General features: G+C 36.1%; 1 protein-coding gene across 1 annotated transcript in view; it reads right to left on the bottom strand.

Moving 5' to 3' along the window:
* SYNE1 (spectrin repeat containing nuclear envelope protein 1) overlaps positions 1–20,995 on the bottom strand; it is a 294,429-nt gene that overhangs the window by 166,879 nt on the left and 106,555 nt on the right. Inside the window, exons 29-42 of the mRNA XM_082303445.1 lie at positions 19,450–19,626; positions 18,027–18,167; positions 16,848–17,008; positions 13,971–14,121; positions 10,455–10,682; positions 9,824–9,922; positions 8,003–8,190; positions 7,774–7,897; positions 6,544–6,710; positions 5,186–5,339; positions 4,269–4,897; positions 3,434–3,613; positions 1,832–1,982; positions 174–332 (exon numbers count right to left, since the gene is read on the bottom strand). Coding sequence (XP_082159571.1) covers positions 174–332; positions 1,832–1,982; positions 3,434–3,613; positions 4,269–4,897; positions 5,186–5,339; positions 6,544–6,710; positions 7,774–7,897; positions 8,003–8,190; positions 9,824–9,922; positions 10,455–10,682; positions 13,971–14,121; positions 16,848–17,008; positions 18,027–18,167; positions 19,450–19,626 — 2,709 coding nt within the window. The remainder of the gene's footprint in view (positions 1–173; positions 333–1,831; positions 1,983–3,433; positions 3,614–4,268; positions 4,898–5,185; positions 5,340–6,543; positions 6,711–7,773; positions 7,898–8,002; positions 8,191–9,823; positions 9,923–10,454; positions 10,683–13,970; positions 14,122–16,847; positions 17,009–18,026; positions 18,168–19,449; positions 19,627–20,995) is intronic.

Below are 20,995 nucleotides of genomic sequence, written 5' to 3'. Positions count from 1 at the left end.
ACTGATGTCACAACTTTGTGCATGCAGTGGATGCCACATCCCTCTAAGCCTTTGAGTTATACTTCAAAGTAAATTTTACTAAACAATTGTACTCTAAGATCCTAAGAAAATAGAAATATTATAAGCTTAACCAAACTTCAAGACTGTATTTGGCATATAAACCAGATTCTTACATCTAGCCATTTGTCCACCGTGGAGTTCATATCTGTTTTCAGTGCAGTGGAGTCACAGTTATGCACTCTTTTCAGTTCTGCTAATAAATGTTTTCCTTTATTAGTGAAAGTATCCAGGTCTTTTTGTTTATCACTCAGATCATTCTTGGCAGCCTCATGCTGTGGATATAAATATTTGCTTGTTTAATGAAGCCTTAAAGAAAGAAAGAAAAATCCAGTTCTCCAGGTATCCATCCCTAGCCCTGTGTTATGAATGGGATAATGCTCATATCTAACATTTAACTATTCCACAAAATACGAAGCAACAATATGATTTTCTCATGAGCATAATCAAATAGGATGATTGTTCTTATAAATAAAACACAAGCGCCAGTAACAAATTCTGAATTCCTGTCACTTGGTACCCAGATATTTTATAGACTTAAAGAAATTTTATTTTTTTTATTTGCCTTTTCATTCTTCATCATTGAATAATCACTTCAGGAGTTATAGCAGGGTAAACAGAAGGTGTTGCTAACAAAATTTAGAATTAAAAGCCCCTCACTATTAGATATTCTGGAAAACAAAAGTAAAGATCTGTTCTGAAAGGAACTAGACAAAATCTTCAGGGCTACTAAGTTTGCAACCCTAGGCATGGGGAAATCTTTAAAACACTGTCACTGAAAAGGTGACAACGTGCTGAGGAAGGATCACAGTTTTTTCTACAGCAAGTACGAGAGAGCAGTACTAACAATAAGCTACTAATCCGGATGCAGTATGTCCAAAACATTTATTGCACTCCAACTTCTTCAGGCCTAGATGTGGCCACTGCTGCAGCAGGGAATTCTCCACAGCCCAAGTCTCAAAGGAATCATGTGGAAGTTACATGAAATTCTTTGTTAGACTGGTAAGCTCTGTTCCAGTTTTTTGTTCTTTTAAGGTGTGAAAGAGGCCACAAATACACACAGTTTAGAATAAGGTTTATACAGATCTAACTGAAAGTTTTTGAATCAAGAGCTCAACAGGCTTCCAAATTAAATTAAACTGCAAAACAACAGAAAGAATTTCACTCAGAACTGTGTATCCTTACAGGCTGATGGACAGCAGAATTTAGAATTTTTGAAGTACAGTCCAGTGAAATGAATGGAATGTCGGGATCCAAATACCATATCTCTGATCAATGGCCAGCATCAACATTATACACCATGGAAGAAGCCCTCTTAGGGAAAGAGATAATGCACATCCAAAATGTGTGCAATTCATGTTCTTTTGTGGCCTTTTATCTATTCCAAAATTCACCCAATATGGAAAAACAATGAAGTATGTTGACTAGAACTATCCTTTCATACTATGATAGGAATATATTCTCAATGTATTTTATATAAAGAGCTTTCCACTGTTTTCCAGTTATGCTTTCCATATATTAACAATTTGCATTTCAATTAAAGTTATAAGTAGCAACAACAGGTTAATAGATTTCATCAAAATGCAAGAAAGGACTATAGTCTTTCCTCATCAGAATCAGTACAGTTTAAACCCTGAATGTCAGTGTGACAAGATTTGACAGAAATTCAAGGAAATTTAAACACAGCTCAAGGACACCTTTCAAACAAAAAAAAAAAAAATCCATCCAATTCAAAACTAATTTGTATTCCTCAAAGGAAAATATATGTCATTACCTTTGATAACGTTCGCCTGATATCTTCACGATCCTTCCAAATGGATTTGGTCACAGAGGCGCTGTTAGCACTATCTATGACTTTCATTACTGTTGACTTCAAGCTCTGATATTCCTTCATCAGATCAATAAGAACACAAGACTGCTCCTTTCTGTAATATGAAAAAGCTGTGTTAGTACCACTTGCTGTCATGTTTCTGATGGATAGAGAATGTGACACAGCAATTCACTTTAGGAAAACCAGGATGCAGTATGAAACAGGAATAGGACAGCCAAGGAAATATGAATATTTCGGTTTTACGAATCACTGTAGATCCACCACAAAACATCTCACTGAAGAGACAGTATGTGAACTGCCATCTCATATGTATCAGATACCAAAGCAACTGACTTTAGGAGAAGAAAGACTGAAACTGGAATTCAAGCATCTCAGTTCTCAAGTTTAGCATCTTTTTGATTGGAAAGCACATTATAATGATTGTGCCACTCACAGTTCATTTTTTAAAAAAACTTTTTTCTTTAACATGGAGTATTTTTTGGGTAAAAAGAAGCAGAAATAAAGACTAAAGCAATGCATGCTAAGGTCTATTTATTTTGTCCTCCAATTGTCAGATGCATGCTTTTGGGACTAAAACATTATATTCAACTTACCTCCCTTCTACTGAGAATAAATTAACCTGCGCTTTTTTTTTTCCCCACTCTCTCTCCAGGAAAGCTTATTTATGCTCAGGCAATGGACCAAGGAAAAAACCTATTCAATCCATTCCCGGTGTTTATACTGAAGAGAGAGAAGCAAAACTAATACTTTGGATATGCTTAGTTGTAAAACAGTGTTTTACAATGAAAGGATTTTGGCAAACATCACATTGTCAAGAAAGAGGACTAACTGTTTTAGGAGCTGGCTCTTCTCTGAATGCTCCAAAGAGCTCTCCAAAATAAGCAGGTTCAGGAGGGTCTAAAGTTGGGTCTATATGAGAGAGAAAACACTAATAGTTCTCCTTAAAGATGATTGTGAGGCAGTTAAGACAAAGAAATGGGTATAATAAAACTTTCTCTAGTTTCTTTAGCTTCTTTCGTTATCAATGTTCATTGATAAAACTGATCATCTGATCATGTATCATACACAATTACTGTAACTGGTTATACACTGATGATTATTATGAGTCTGTTCCCTTGGGCAGACAGAAATACTTAAATCTAAAAATTATTTAGGATCACTAAATATAGAATTGTCAGAAACACACATCCAATAGAGAATGAAAACATGTGCTGGAAGGAGAATAGGTGCCAGCTAGAGTGATAGTGAAAATGCAGTGGACATTTCTTATCTTTCAGAAGAGTAAACAATAACATGCAATATGGCATGTATGTAATAGAAAGTGTATCTATCAGTACTGTAGGACCTATCTGTGGCTTTATTAATAGTATAAGTACAACTGGTACAAATATTCTTGTTAACAATGTGGTTTTTTCTTCTACTCAGTATTTAACCTTCAAGCCCTGTTTTTCATTGCAACTAACATAGCAAGAAGATATTACATGTAATAACTGTGTCTCTTTCCCCATCTTCTCCTTTCTTATCTTCAGCTAAAGATCTACTTACTTCTCATGTATAGCTTTCTTGGTATCCTTCCACAGAGATTCTAAGCGACTTATCTCTTTGTCAGTCTCAGGAGCAAGTGTGATATCTTTTTGAGCTATTTGTTTTGCTTTGTCTATGAGCCATTGGAGTTCATGCTGGTGAGAATTCAATTCTTCATCTAACTGGTTAAACACCCTCAATCTGCAAGTTAAAAGACAGGTTTCAAATTTACTCATCTTCACTTTTTTTTTTTGTAAGAGAAGAGAGAAAGAAAGAATGAAATATTTATTTTTAGTGTTACTGTGCATAAAATTTTCTTTTTCTAATATTTCCTACAATAAAGCATTATTTGTTTGGGTTTTTTTCTCTACTAGAACTGGGCTCAGAATGTGATTTTTTGATACATATACTGCTATACAATCATATAGATATATATATATACCTTCCCCTCAAACAGTCACCTAGAAATCCACTCAGATATTTAGATTAATAGTTTATTACAGTAAGTGTTTTTAATTCCATCATCCCATGTACAATCTTCAGTTTGTACATATCCCAAAATAGGATTGAGATAGTTATGTTAGATAGGACTTCTAATAGCTGTTTGGATCTTAAGATTCATTTGGACAAAATGTATTTTTGAGACATCGACTTTCATGACTGTTCTTTCAATATAGAAGATTAGCGGGACTTAAGTGTTTTGTGCATCCAAATAGTTCACTTAGACAATTTTATTAAGTAGATACATATGCTTGGCAAAAAATAAAGTACCCAGGTAGAAAACACACACATGCCTCCAATGAACCATGAAAGGTCTAGAGATTGCAATCAAGTGTAAAGGTGCCATTGTTTCTACCTTTGCTGGAGGGCTTGTAGTGTTGTCTCCTTCAGGCCCTCTTTGTCAGCCTTTTCCTCAGTATCTTCAATGCTCTTCAGTAACTGCTCTTTATGCTCCATGAAAGATCTTTGCAAAGCTCCAAGAGCTTCTGCCTCACTTTGCTTGGTTCCCAACAGGTTTTGAACTGCCTCCAGTTCCACACCCAGGTTATCCACCATAGCCCTGCAGGAGGTCCTCTGCCCAGAAGTGCTGTGTTTCAGATGATATTGAGCCTTAGTAAGGGAACCATCCAAACTGAAAGCATCAGATTCCAGCTTGTTAAGATCCTTAATAACACCACTGAGTTCCTTCTCCAGTAATTCAGATTTAGCTTTATCCATATTTCCTGTTTTCTCCACTGTCTGCCTCAGCTGGTGGAGCACTCCTGATGCAGCACTGTGGAGCTCCAGGAATACTCGCAACTGCTCCAAGGCGTTCTGTCTTTGGCTAGTTATTTGACTTGCCTCCTGGAAGATCTGAAAGCAATCTTCGGTCTTTCCCTGCAACGTCTGCTGGTCCTCTGGGCTGCTGAAAGAACCCAATTTCTCTACATGTTCCTTCAGACTATGTAACTCCTGTTTCTTACTTTCAACTTCCATTGAGTGGTTCTATGGGAAAGAAAGAAAATAGAGCTGAGTTTCTTCTTCAAATCAAGAGCTCAAGAAATATTTTAGTACTGAACTTACGAGTGAAACAAGTACTGCTGAGGGGTTTTCAGTAGGAATAGTTCAGTGTTACAATTTTACTTTAAACTTGTAAAATAACAGAAGACTGTATGTGACTGCAACAGCATATTGGTTTTCAAACAAACAAATTACTTGCTAGTTCTAGATGAGCATTTAGCCAAATGTACTGTACAATTTCTCCATCTTTAATATTTACATCCAAAAGTTTACCTTATTGTGAGATGCAGCTAGTTGTTGATCAGCTGTGTTTATCTCTGAAGTGGCTTGTAGTTCAGCAAGAAATTGCTTAATCCAGTCTGAAAACCTGAGCAGGAGCTCATCAAACTGCCCATGCTCAGCAACAAGTGATTGAAGGAAGTTGATCCTATAGAATGAAAGCACTTGATGCAATTTAATCACTTCCCATAACCAAACCCTGGTTGGTCAGCATTAAAAATCACGCCAGATGCAAGGAACTTAGGAAATACTACTTTATTTTGCCATATTAATTTCTTAATTCTGGGGGATAACGTAACATTTGAAAGCACCTTTGGATCTTTCCTGTTTCCACTCTTTTATTTATATCAGCTGTTAGAGGTGCCCCAAACAACCAAGGTATGTTCTTCAAATTATCTTTATGGGTGTAATCCCAGCAAAGAGAATGTTATTGATGGAAGCTAAACTTTAATTTTCAGTCACAGCAATTCTGTTTGCCCTATCATCTAAAACACTGAATTAAGGTGAGAGTCTCACGAATTTAGGCAGGGAGTGAGGAATTTCATGCTCAACTTCCACTGAAGTAAGCAAGGGTAAGTCTGATCAGAGGAACACAATTCAAAGGGAGAATGTGTCCAGAGGAGTACTCAGCAGAACTAAGTACCTAAGGACCAAGTCTAAACCTGACCTTAAAAAAGACCTTGTCATTTACCTTCCCATTTCCCTTAGAAATTTCTATACCCAAATTTCAACCTGTAGAAGATCATTATATAGTAAAACAATCATATTGATAAAGCACCTAGAAGATTATGTCATTGATCAGGATCTACGATTCAAGCTACATTGCAAATAGTAAAATACGTGTGTTCACCATGGAAAGAATTGAAATTTAAATTTATGATAACACACAGTTTGAAATAAAGGAGACAGTTTTTCTGAGCTTTACATGAGCCAGCAGCCTAAAAATTGAGCATTTATAGTATTTATGGCAAATTAGAATTTCAAAGGGATTTTAAAAATACAATAGTGTGGCTTTGCACAAGGTAAAGCACGTAACTGAAAAAAACAAGAGCAGATTATTAGAGATTTCAGAATTTACTTGGGAAATTGTAACTGAGGAAATGCAAAATTGCCTTCATTTCCTGCCCCACACTCCTTGAAACTGACTCTTCTACCAAAAAAAATTGGGGAAAAGACAGCATCATAAATGTGTGGGATTCTCCTCCCCCCATTCCTGGGAGCTCAGGGATTGGTACTGATTTTAAACCTTTGTTTTCCTAATGGTAATACTGTAAAAAATATGTTTTGGGATTGGGCTTCCTTATCTGGATATCGGTTACTTTAACATGTAAAAAACACTCCGAAGCACAAACCTTTGATCAACAATTTGTGGTAAAGCTTTCCACCTCTCATCCAGCTCTTCAAATTTTTCTTTTATTGTTTTCACACACTGCTTTGAAGCTGTTGGAAATAGTGACTCATTTAACTGTGAAAGGCTCTGATAGACTGAAGCATGGGACTCAATATCAGCTCGCAAATCCTGGGATAACAAAAGAATGTAAAATAGATTAAGCATTGCACCATATTATGCAAAATAACAAAAACTAATAAAAAAACCAGCTACGGATTTCCAGTACGGCACTTCAAGACAAGTGAGTGAGCAGTCAAATCCTTGGAGGCCTATTAGGACAAGCAGGTACTCAACACCTCTCAGACAGCTAAATCTGCAATAGAAGTTCAGAAGGGATTCATCAAAGTTGGGTTTTTTTTCCTCCTTTCGGACAAAGTGTGACCTTTCCATACAGCTCTATTGTATGATGGCAGTGGCTAAAATGAAGACCACATTTTGCAACACATTTTGTGTGCAGCAAGAGAATTGTGAGGAAACGTTGCAAACTGGCCCAAACAAAGCAAAACCAAAACAAAAAAAAACCCAAACAAAACCCCCCAATAACAACCAACCAACAAAAAAACCTAATCTCCAAACAAAAAACAATCAACAACAACAAAAACCCCCAATCCCCCAAATAATTTTCCTTTTCTTCAGTAATATTTAAAACTGACAACTTGGACAACTTGGCTTCAAGGCAAATATAAAAGATGTTACATTTGGCCAACTGCTTCATATTCATCTAAAAACAAATGGCAAAAGTTCCAAGGGAAGGCATAATTTAGAATAGGATGAAAGTCTGGTATTTGAAAAAAAAAAATCAGAAAGCAGACTTTCATTGTGATTTCAAAATTTTCGAGCATTTTTTCATCTGAGAACCTTTCCTCACATGCAAAACAAAGAAAAGAAATATTGCTGAATAAAGGAATTTCTCTAGAGAAAGGATCTTCTAACAAACAGACCCATGTCCTTCCTTGGCAGATAATAGGATATGCCAAGGCACCTTTTTCTTTTTCCTTGAGCTGGTGTATTATAATTAAAAGGAAGAGTAAAGTAATTGAGAAATAGCAAGTGATAATGTAATACTTCCTAGGAGATTTCCAAAGTCCAGAATCAATTGACTTGTCAGACTATAGCTAAGCAATCCCTTCCTTTAAAAGACACAGAAATATGCCAGGAAATGTAGGGGGACAATATTTCAGTTGAAACATACCTGCAGTGCCTGCAGTTCACCTTCCAGCTTAACTCTATCAGCAGAAACATACTGCTCTGAAGGCCTGGCTGTAGCTTCACACCCCTCCAACCAGGCCAGGAAGGCAGACAGCTCCTTCTCCTGCCTAACAAAATCACAACCTAGAGTTACCAAGTCATCCTCTCAGTCTCACACACGGAGCACAGGAAGGTCTCTATGTCCATCACAACAGCTGGGAGAGTTTACTCACTTCTGCCACTGAGCCAGAAGAGTCTCTAATAAGCTCTGTTTCTCCTTAGCACTTTCCAGCACTTTTTCATATTTCTGCTGTAATGCTGTGACCTCCTGAGCAGCTTTTTCTTTGTTGCCCACCTTTCGGACACTGGCTGAGAGAGAGGCCAGAGCATTGCTCAGTTTTTCCACAGTATGACAAAGGTCCTAGTGAACACGTAAAAGAAACAGAAGTCACATGCATGAACAATAGAGTCATGGTAACAATGGTGGGAAAAATTCTGTAGTTCTACTCATAAGTTTGAAGCAATGCTACATCCATCAGATCATGAAGTCACTTCATAGCTTAGATATTGCTCAGGTCCACCCTAGGTACACGTGTTCCAAGCATATCAATGAATTAGCCTGTAGTGGCAAAAGACTTTCCTAGGAACAGTGCTAAAGAAAAAACTCCGCAACAAAGGAGTCAGATCTTCTGAATGGGCATGCAACACTGCATCATGAATGCAGGGCAAAGCTCCAAATTCAGGAAAAAGCTCGAGATTCCCTAAGGTCTGTCTAAGAGTTGCTATTATATATAAATATATAGAGTAAACTCAAAACCTCACTACAACAGGTAAGGACTACCAAACTTGCAGCCAATGTCATGACACGGGAGTAGGGAAATGTTAATTACATTTTCCAGTGTTGCTGTTTCTAGAAAGCTGGGAAACTTGTCCATATGAAAATGATTGAAATGTAGTGCAGTGAGTTAGAAAAGCACAAAATGAAACAGATTTAAGATCACGAAAGTTCCAACTCACAGGTGTGCAATAGTAACAACAATAGTAATGGCTGTAATTACAAGAAATCATATATAGGAGGAAATACAAATTATACAGGAACAAGCTGCTGATAATTTCAGATCAAGATATTTAATCACCATGATCCCCAAAGAGAACAAGACCTTTTAATAGCATACTTAGCTGTTATATAATGTTTAAAAGCCAATAAAAATGGTGATTACAAGTGCTGTCCGAATAAATTCCCCATATGCAAAACATTTTTCCTCAACTAAGTAGCAAGCTTTTTTTGAAGCAGACAGGTCAGGTCCCCCTTGAAAAAAGCCTTTGCAAGCAGTTTCCTCTAAGTTCAGAAGACATTATATGCATTTTACTGCAAGAACAATATGACTAAAATTTTTTGTAGTATTTTCTTAGAAAGAAAGGCTATGATTATTGTTGAAAAAACATACCAGAACTTACAAACAGAAATACTACTCCAAACTCCCTGAGATGGGATTATTTGTAGTTTGAATACCAATCCAGTATTTTTTTTTCCTTTTGTAGGGGACTGAGGGGACTGAACCACATATCCAAATACCCATGGACTTCTAGCATCACAGGTAAAAGTTTCTAAGTTGAAACTCTGTCCAGTCTTTTCATTGCTCAAGAAAAACTACTTCCAAGCATATATTTTCTTTAATCATATGGTTTTCATGAAAACCTTAGAGGAAAAATATCTAGCAGACTTGTTCCTTATCTTCTGTTTTTCATAATGTTTTAGATGCATAAATTTAAACCCAATAACCTGAAGGAGGTTAAGTGGTACTTTTAGGCTTTCTTCCCCCCTAGACTGGGGAAGAAACTTTCCAAGCCTGTCTGAAATGGTGACAAGAAATAGTTGAAGAAGTACTTAGGCCTTCTCTGGGGCTGCCCACCCACACCTTGCCTCCTTCTTGTCCTGAGTTGTGTGGCATCAGGCAGCCCCTGCTCTGGGGGTTACTGGCATTTGTGTAAGGAGGTCAGTGTGGTACTGTGTCCCTGGACTCAGTGCTAGGAATAACTGGCCACATGCTCACCATGCAATCCTGAAGGGCTGCGTATGTTGCTGCTCCCGAAGAGCACGATGTGAGAGGCTCAGCTAGCTTAGCTTCAAATTCAGACACTGACTGCTGCACCTATGAAAAAAAAGGCAAACCAGAAGCTAAAACCAGCAGGAATTACATAAATGATTCTTTAAATAACATCTTTCAAATGTTTGCTGCTAAGAGAATTTTATATCCTAAGCCTTTGTAGTGCTGAGTGCCTTTTGAAGTTAAAAGATGCTAACAGTGCTCAGTTCCCCCTGGCTGGGGCAATAATAATATTTAAATTATTTTACTTACAACCTTCTATGAATCAAAGATTGAAGTTAAAGTGTTTGTCACAAGAATGGATGTGGCTCAAAAGTACAATATCCAGGAGAATCACTTAGGTTTTCCAGAAGACAACATAGTTTTTTGAGTGTGTATATTTACTGTCTTTCTGAAGCTGCCTTTTAGGCAATTGAAAGCACAGATTTATGTATCTAGGTCCTGCAATTACCTTACAAATCTCCTTATTTATTTCAGCCCATCCTATTATGATATGAATTTTATATTAGATTTTGGAAAAATATAGAGTAATTCTATAAATTGCTGCAAACAATCCATTAGATTTTGCATAGTCTACCTGTTTAAGACTTTCTTCGTATTTCTGCTGTGCTGATGCATTCCCTGTGATTGTTCCTTCCAGTCTCTGTGCATGATCTCTTAGCTCTTCCCAATACCTTTTGACCTGAGTCAGTTTGGCTTTCATATGTGCACGTTCTCCAGAGGTAACAAACTGGGAAAAAGACTTGGCTTCATCTTCTAGATTTGAGATTCCAGTTATTTTACCATCTATCTCTTTATTAATAACCTAAAATGTAAAGTGATAGTAAAAAGATTCACAATAAGTTTTTAACTATTAGAACAGTATTTTCCAAATGTTTTTACCTCAGCTACAAAAATCCTTCACCAAAAAATTACTAAGAGGAGAGTTCATTGACCACTTGAAATAACTAGTACTAAAGTCTTTAATATGATCTGTGAATACCCTTTTTCTTCTTGAAACTAACACTGGCAAAGGTTTAAAATACAGACTGCTCTAGAACCAGTGCGCACGAAGAGCAATTAGAATTGGCTGAGGTGCATATTTTCATAAGCAGACATGATGGTTCATATTTTATTAGCATCTCTTATTTCACAGGAAAGTTGTACACAATGCTCTTTAAGATTCAAAATAAACAGAAGATGAAAAAACATGACTGTGTAACTGAAAAAAGTGTTGTTAAGGAGCTGAACCCTAACAGTTGGTTACTAATGTTTAATAGGGTTTCAAGGACTTAGAAAATAAAACATGCCACGATTTGAAAAACAGTAGAAATGGATTCCATTTTCTAATTTAAAATACTACAGTACAATAAAGGATAAATTTAACTAGACCGTAAGGCAGGGTGAGTGTGCCCTTAGGCAGAAGATTAAATAAAGAACCACATTACAGTATAAATAGGAAACCATGAAACAAGGGTGATAATGGTTTTTGGCACTTTTCATCTGTCTTGTACCTCAGTTACCAAATGCATGAAGACAAACTTGCACTGGCTTTACATTTCAGCAGCTCCATGACAGCAATTGTCTCCTATTATTTTGCACTTGTCTTATTACAAATTAGAGGAAAACCTGGCAGCTACATCATCCAAGAAAGAAACTTAGTGTTTCGTGTTCAGTGACTATTTATTCAGTTGGCACCAATGAACTTGGAAATAAGCTTTTTTTCACAATAGGTTTTTTTTAAATTTAAATTACTGCTGATGTATCATGTCCATGGAGTTTTCAAAAGCAATGGAAAACACCCACTGGGAGAGATTTGAAAGATCCAAGTGAGATCTTTAAAACTGAAATAGGCAATAGCATTCTCATATATAAAAATGTTAAGATGTGTATGTATAAGAAAGCAACCAAAAACTTTCTTGCAAAAGCACTCTCAAAGCATAGGTTGTGCCCAACATCTGCTATAGTTGTGATAAAAAATATGGTCTCTTTCTTGCCATTATAAAGCTCAGGACTGGCTTACTGCAACATTCAGTCAAAAATTAGCAGGGTGACTGTCAGAAAAAAAAGTGGTGCTATAAGAATTTATAGTTTCTCTTTATGCAATATATTCTGAATTAATTTGGATTATAAAATATCTTTTTTTTTGCATGAGAACATGTTGCTGAGGAAAAATACTGGATTTGCAGCCCTGAAGCTGAAATTATCTAACAATGCAGCAGATACAAATGAGGCAGTGCTTTCTCACTCCTACGCTATTCTGTTAAATTCACTCAGTTACATAAAAGAAGGTGGATAATTGAGGCTTTCAAACTCTCACAGAGTCTGCCACCAATGGTAACTACTTGTGATAACTGTCATTTTGTTCCACCAGGAATTTCAGGGAAATGTGTAGGTGAAAATCTGGCTCTGCTGAAGTCACTGGGGCTTTGCAATCAACGTCACCAAAAGTAGAAAATTACCAGTACCATGTAGGATAATTACATTCAGCTGACCCCAGGCTTTTAATCTGGTCAGCCAACGGTATCAAGGAGCACACTGTTTTTTAGTCATTTGCCCTATGTTGAAATATTCCTTACTAAAGTGGTGTCCTAGAAATTATGAACTAAGTATGCTGATCAGTGTTGTGACACACTCATCGGGAAACTTAAGACAAAACATAAAAAATTCTTCAAAATCAGGCTCAAAGCAATGCTGCTGAAGTAGACCTCTAGCTATGTCCATGCACTGCAGGTGAGATGATTCATTTCACACATCACAGCTCATAAAGCTCATTAGTTCACAATGATGTACCCTATGCCTCATGTGGAGGATTCTCTGTTTTATGTCTGTTCACTCAGGTGTTCACAAACATCATCTGCTGACCATGGTGTTTAAATGTGTAAGAATTATGATGGAGTTTTCAGAAACTTTCAATGCAGTGTAAAAATCATTGCTTATCTGCTTCTATAGTAAGGAACAACTTTTCTGGGAACTTGGTTGGAATAGGCTATTAGGGCTTAAGAAGGCTCCATTTAGACAGACAAGAACTGACACGCTATAATGCAATCTTAGCATCACTTGATGCACTCATTTTCTGTCTTAAACATTGAAATCCTGTCCACTAATTATTTAAAAGCAAGACAACATGATAATATATGCCAGTGGAATAAGTGCATACATATTATTTCATAAGGAAACTGTTTTTGAATTGCTGTGGTGATGAAGCAAGAATTCAAGCATTGTTTTGTTCTTCAGTGATGAAGTCAAGAGATTTATTTATTTTGTCTTTGTAAAGTTGTGAACAAATTACGAACAGGAAAATCTGTTTATAAACTGTTTCTGTCACATGAAACAAGTGCCTTTATGGGATCCTTTGGAAACAGTGTCAAGCTGGTCTGCAAGCAGCTGCACACCTGTGCACCTTCTGAAGAACAAGTAGGTCCCAGAAAAAAGAAAATGGCAATGTGCACTGCATACCGAAAAACTCTGCACCCTTAGAAACATGCCATTCCAGAGAAGGTACACTATCATTTGTGGAAGGATACAAAGTCAGCCCTTGAAATGCAATGCTTGGAGACACTATGCACCTCAGTCAGCAATTCGAAACTAAACCACTGTGCATCTACAGGAATATACACAGAACTTAAGACAGTGCAAATACAGTAACAGTAAATGTTATGTAAGTTTTCAAGCTACCAAGAGCAACAGTTTCTTTATTAATTCAGCATAAAAGATACATAAATCAAGTTATAACTTTAGCTTGCAAGATTAAAATCAAGTTCTATAGCCACTAGCTGACGTATGTTTCTTAAAAAACCCAAACTTGTATTTATGTAGCTATTTTGTACACCAGTGGAGATTACTTGAAAAATAAGACAGGTATAAATTATGTTTTTAACCATACACACAAAGATTTCACATATGTAAACTAAACACTAAAAGAGAAGGCAGCCTGTAAGAATTTTTCTTTAGTTTATGTAAGACCTTACTGCTTGGTATATTAATGTATAAAATGTACCATTATTTCATTGTGGTAGTTTTAAACATGTAAAATGTCTCTTCTCCCATTTGGCCTCTAGCAAAGTAACAGATAAATGGGCTTTTAACACTCAACATAACAAGAACTAATCACCTTGATTTGGCTGATCTGTATGTCCAAAGGAGATGATGATGTTTCCAAAGTTTCCAGTTCTTTTTCTTGTTCAGCTATCCAGATGGACAGAGCTTCAAAATTATTGCCAAAATGATCCCACTTGTTTTTCACCATTTCCATGCTTTTAATACTAAAATTAACCAAATCAATTAGAGAGAATAAACAGTTTAATATAATGAAGCTGCTCATATTCTTGCTAAAATAAAAAATGGAACTTATTCAGTCTAAAAAAGGGTCATTTTAAAAAGCCCTCATTTTAGAGGACCAAGTTGTGCATTAAATTGCATGGTTCTCTCTTAGGCCATGCACCAGAAGTCAAATAATTGCATTAGCCATAGTGGGGACACTGAGAGGTAAAAGAAAGTACAGCTTCATTCATCAGCTGCACAAGAATCTCATCATAGCACGAAGAGAAAGGAAAAGGAACATCAACAGGATGAAATTTATATGAAATAATATGAAATTATGATTATATCAGAAATCAAAATATTTAGATAACTGAGTGCATAGGTGCTCATAATTTAGTCCCTAGGCCAGAATGATTAAAACCAGTGAAATGTGGACATACACATAGTCACCAATGCTTGACTGCTTTATTGATCTTGCTTTCTTGTAACAGCAATCTCACCATTTTACAGGAAGTTTGTGTTTGCTGTGGCAATGATTTCATATCAAGCCGAAAAATCAACAACAAATGTGACTCAACTCCCTCAGAGTTAATAGTTTTATATTCTTTGAAACATACATTATAGGTATGTTAAACAGAGACAGATTATGACTGATTCTTCTATGTCAAGGACTGCAAACAAAGCACCTTTTTTTTTGTCACAAGTAAGAAGTCTAAGGCCATTATACAGGGCCTAACAGCATTAACTTCCAGTAACTTCCAAGTTTCTGCTCCTTTCAAGTAATTGAAACCAGTGCTAATGTAGGCCCTGCACACAGCTTGCAAAACACACATTTTCTATTTCACTGAAAATATTAAAGTTTCGTCATAAAAGTTTGAATATTACAAAATTTCAAAATACATTTTCCTTCTAAATATAGCCTAAAAACCATTCCATGGTAAAAAGTTTTAAACCTTTTTCCCCCCTCATTAAAGCTAGAGGAAGCTTTAAGAAAAGATGTAGCCTAAAAATGTAAAAATTGGCCTTTTTATTTTTTCTCATTTATTTTAAAAATTAAAAAAAAATAGGAATGTCAACAGCCATTTACTGATAAGAGTGCATGCAAATTCAAGTTATTTTTAGGAAAACAATGTGCAAAAATATTTCACTCAAGTCCAGCCCTTGAAAATCCAGCTGGAAATCAGAACCAAAGGACCAAATCAGTGGCACGACTGCTGTTGTATGCCTTCGTTGTAGTTTAAGAAAGCCACAGATTGTAAAGAATATAATCCCAAACAAACTGCACAGCTCTGCACGATCTCCTTGGAAAACAGATGGGCTAAGTTCTTACAGTAGCTGACTGTGGAGAGCTGCTCAAACTTTCCTTTTCCTGTTCATCAGGATACTTATGCACCTTATGAGTTTGGAATACCTTCACTTTCAATTACTCAGCCAAGATTTTTATTGATGATGCAAGTTAAAATATAACCCTTACACACTTACTGTGAGTTCTGTAGATATACTATAGAGTTGTATATATTTGCATCTTTTACAGAAGGTATTTAGCTTTTTATTATGTGTCACACTACCATAGACATTCTGTATAATCCATACATTCAACTAAAACTATTTCATACCTACATTGAAAGGCTATATCAATGATGACTTCCATTTAAAAATAGATGACTTTATTTAAAAAGTGAATATTCATTGTTGTATGGGTAAATTTCTTGGACTGAAAAATCACACTAGTTTTCTCTCTAATACTGGAGAAAACGATGTGTAAGAGATGGTAGAATTTGACTGCAAATCACTCTAACACTTTATATTGGAGAAAGCATTATATAAAAGGTCAGATCACCGTTTGCTGCGCAGGCTAGTTATTCTGGTTTATAGCTGTTCTTTCATATCAGGAAGAAAATGGCACTAAATTAAAATCAGATTAGCATGACGGTGGTCATTACAGGGGAAAAAAACCCCAATTATTTGGGTATTGCCCTTTGGTCATATTCTCTATGACTTGTGTATCAGATCTAGTGTATGCAAAAATACTGATTTCATACATACATACAAATGTATGTATATAGGGATATTGCGAGAATAGCAATATTCTGAATTTGAGTAACAAGTTCAATAACTGAATTACTCATTTGAGAGAAGGGATGAAATTTTTAGAAATACAAAAAGCTAAAAATATTTATCAAGCTTTCCTTGGAGTTTGAACCTTTCATTTTAAAGAAAATCTGGAAAATGATGCCTTTTTTTTTTTTCAGCAGAAGCAGCTTTTGATATTGCCCATGAAATACAATCTGGGCATTCACCTAAGATGAAGGCACTTCTTGACACTCCTATAGAGAAAGTGGAATACTGAAAACTGAGGCAAATGTGGTAAATGTGCTGTTCTAATACTCCAACTGAGATTTTTCTTTCCAAAAGAGTCCAGTACCTCAAGAATGAGCTCGATTATCCCTTCTTCACAAGACCAGGGCTTAAAGATAAGTGACAGGTTAAATATAACTAACTTTTATGAACTACATAGTATTAAAAGAAATACTACAAAGTATTAAAAGAAAATATTTTGTTTGCACACACTCTTTTGACGTATTTCGTACCATAACTTGGTTACTATGCCAGAGCAAGCAGTAAATGACAGAACTGATGAGACAACACAAAATGCTGACAAGGTATGCTAGAAATTTGATACAATCTTATAGTGAAGAATAAATATTAGGACTTGTTAAGAACATACTCTTCTTCAAGAGTAACTTCCACTTTTTTCACTTGTTCTTGGATTGATTTTGCCTGACGCTGAAGGGACTGTTTGTTCTTTGAACCAAGCTGTATCTCAGAGGAATTCTTCACCAAATTCTCAGCCTGGACTGCCATTGCTTCAGTTTGTTTAGAAAGTTCCTGTAAGGATGCAAGATGTATTAATACAGCTATAAAGAGTTTCATATAGTTACACAGAAAGTATTTTTCCTCAATGTTTGTGATTGGAAAAAATTACCTGTGTCCTACATGTAATTTGAATGTGTAAATACATAAACACAATCTCTAAAGACAGTAAATTTTGTATTGCATTTAAGAAAAGTTCATTTGAGCAAACTAGATTGAATTAAATTTATCAAGGGAAGCTTTATGTGCAAAAGTTTTTAAGTCAAAAAATCAAAGTTTCTTCTATACCTCTTCAAGAAATTTATTTTTGCATTGCAGAAATTATATGCATCTTTACTTAATTTTTAAATCTTACCATTTACAAAGTGGATTTTGCGGTATCTCATATTTTGTATTTTCACTTTGATTAGCACCTATTTTCTGTCAGAAACATTAAACCCCCACACCAGAACAATGGGTGCTGAGTATAATCAAGGTAGGTATAATTTATTATTGGCTTCACCAAGGGTTAACAGCAGTGTGTAAACCGTGGCACTTAGGAAAAACAAGCACTATAATTACTTCCATAGTAGTAAATAAAATGGGCTGGGATAATTCTGTGTTACTAAGGGCAAATGGCATGTTATGGCTTATGTCCATGGGGTAGAAGTCTCTCCTTTTTCTTCTCAGGGCTAAGAGTGCTGTTTGTGACATTCCACACAATCTTGCCAAAGTGCACCCTATTAATGTTGATATGCAAGTGCTCAACACTGGATTACCAGCATAGATGATTATTGAGCATAAAATGGGAAGTCCTCAAAATATTATTAACTTTCATGCGTATGCTTCAGATGCAGACTTAGAGAAATCATTCACTTTTTTTTAATAAAATGACTTTTTACCTCTGAACAGTTTATGCAGTCTCTCATCTGTATATGCAATTTACACCAGCATTAACAGGAAACCATGCAAAGATTGAAGGCAATACACCCAGCACATGTCGACAGGCAAGGCAGAAAGATACCTCAGTTCCTGCATTTCACACAGTCAGTACCTTGGTCTGATCCAGTTCTGAGGAGAGGCTCTCTAAACTGCTGAAGTTTAAGATACGTTCAAGTACAGAGCTTGCTTGATTGAGATATTTTACTACTGTTTCTTTGTCTCTTTCAAACTGCTCCCATTTATTTATTGTGACCTAAAAACCAGACAAACAAAATGAAAAAGGAACACAAAGAGATCGAAGGGGAGAAAACAAGATTTCCATTGTACATTACTGAAAAAGGAAAAACGAGAAAATCTTGACATAAATTAAAATAATTTTTCCTGAGAAGCCATCTACTCAACAGTGAGTAGATGAAACTCTTCTAAACCAAATAAAACTTTTTTCCTTGAATTTTCATTGATTCATACTATGCTGTGCTAAAAAAGAACTGTTCTCTAAGTTGCCAGCAATATTTAAATCTTATATTTGAATGTCCTGTAAGAAGTCTGAAGTAATACATGCAGAGACTTATGGTGACAAGTAGTCAAAAATATCAAAAGGATTTTCAAATTCTTTAATGAAATAAATTACAGTAAAATGGTAGAAGAAAATCCCTACTCATAGGAAAATCACACATAAGGACCTATCTGGTCTCTTCTGATAATGTAGAATTTTGATTAACATACAGCATTAAATTACCAGTCATAAGAACTATGACAGCTTAAACAATTATTTTCTTGATTCTGAAGCCCAGATTAAGACTTTATATATGGGAATTCTTAGAGAAAAAATGGGTTTCAATAATAAATGCTTACATTAAGAAGTTATTTGAGGTTTATTGATCGTGTTTCTCATCTTGTGTTTTCTCATGGGAGATAGTTTCGCTGACTTTAAATGTTTGGATGGAATAGCAGCCATTTAGATTAACATTCTGCTTAATGTGGCAAACCACATACGGGTGCAAGAAGCTATAAATTCTAATCCCTGTTCAGTCAGTGATTATTTATACAAGCTGAAACAATCCATTTGATTTCCCTGTGACTTTCTCCTTCCGCCTTTAAATTTAGGATCACAGCATATATTTCACACACAGTAGTTGTGAGGATTATATTTGCCCATCAGGTGTTACTAACCTAATATCCAGCCTAAGGAAACTCAACTAAAGAGCAATGTCATCTTTAGTAACCAGAAAAGAGACATCTAAAAATTAATTCATGGATAAATTATTTAAAACTGTTAACTGTTATGACTGAATAGTTGGGATGTTTAAACACTTCCAGACAGAATGCTATTTCTTTATTATTTAAGAGGTATACAGTAGCTTCGAGAAGTTTTCATAGAAGTACTGATCATGAAAACCCCAAGGACCAAGAGTCAGAGGTGAGAAAATGAGGTTTTGATATTAAAAAAAGCTGGGTATTACTAAGTTAAAAAAAAAAAAAAAGAAGAGGAAGAAGAAAGCATGAGGTCTTATTTCCATGTGCAAATGACCCACCTGCAGTTGCTCTTCCCGTTTCTCCATAGTCTGCTGCATGTTCTCCAATGTTCCCTCTAATTTTTGTAAATCCTCTCGTACTGTGCTGGGCAGTCCACCTTCAATCTGCAACCGCTTGGCTTGGGAGATCTGCTTTTGCACATCTTGCCTTTTTGCACGGAGTCTCCTTGTCCTTTGCTAAAAGGATTCACCCAACAGGAATGATTAGACTTCTTAGCCCTAATGGGAAACCAGCACAATGCAGTCCCTTTCTGGTTTTGCAGGGGCATGCAGTGAGAGTAAGAGGCAAAGGGATAAACGAGCAAGTATCCTTGAGACTCTCACATACTCATCAAGTATATGCCCTGGCTTCCAAAATGTCAAATGCCGCCCTTTTGTGGCATATGCATGTGAGAAAAAGAGTAGAAATGTGGCCATTTATGCAAAGCATATTTGAGAAAGCAGAAGCTGCAGCAGTTGAGCGACCACAGCAGGAGTCACAGGTGCATGTATTCCTCATTACTGCATCCAGGTCTGCTCTGCACTCTTGAGGCACAGGTTGGAGCCTCAGACTGAACAAAGCAATACATCAGCCTTATAGAGAGCAGTAGGGGATTAGCTAAGTTGTGTTACTCTGTCCTGGACATGTTTTGATCTGTAGCACTACCAGAAATTCCTAAGAATACATCTTTCTAATGTGCCTGACCCATGCCAGCCTTGCTAGGTAAACTCACAGCTAGCTCAATTCTGCTCTAGGTACCTTCAGGTCTGTGTCAAAGTGTGTTTCCACCTTGACAGACTCCACACCCAAGAAAGAGAACTCAAGGAGAAGTTAACTATTTCTACTACCTCTCCTAAAATGGATAAGGAATGTAGACTATTTAAAGAATGAATATGAACTTTAACACATACCCAAAGAGTTTAGATAAGACACAGGTAAGACTTGGTAGTGGCTTGGTCAGACAGTAAGCTGTCTGACTCCACAGAAATAAATGTTAAACACTTAAATAATGCTCAAACATTGGCAGTAAATGACTCCTATTCTCATTAGCTTTGAGCAGCTCATGAAGTTAAATTCCCATATTTGGCCTTAAAAGCTGTGATTCTTGCTGTATGCAAGCCATACCATTGATTATTACTGTAGCCTGTAGATGTTTTGATCCATTATCAGTGCATAAAAACCCTCCTGTTCTACTCCCACAGAACGGAGGCCCATCTGTCACAAAAAACAGCTATCCAGAGAAGGAGATAAGGCGAGAGGAACACCTTCCCTCCAACATTTAGAGTCAGGGCCACATCAAACTGGTAAAATAAAGAAATTTCCAAAGCCAGAATTGTGCCAAATTTACCATGATTGAATCTGAAACTCAAGCTATAAAAAGATAGAAAGATAGAGTCTACATATTTGCAGAATACACTTACCCAAAATTAAAAGTAAATGAAGCTTGTTTTTCAGGTGTTTTGTGCTCCAAAACCCCATATGAAATAAAAGTTGACATTTAACATTTAAAAAATACTGAAAACATTTTTCATTAAAAGAAATCAATATTAGGCCATATAGGACTAC

The sequence above is a fragment of the Coloeus monedula genome, assembly GCF_965178545.1.
Source record: "Coloeus monedula genome assembly, chromosome: 2".
In the NCBI taxonomy this organism is placed as follows: domain Eukaryota; kingdom Metazoa; phylum Chordata; class Aves; order Passeriformes; family Corvidae; genus Coloeus; species Coloeus monedula.
Note: the sequence above shows the minus strand (reverse complement) of the source record. Positions and strands in the feature narration are given on the sequence as shown.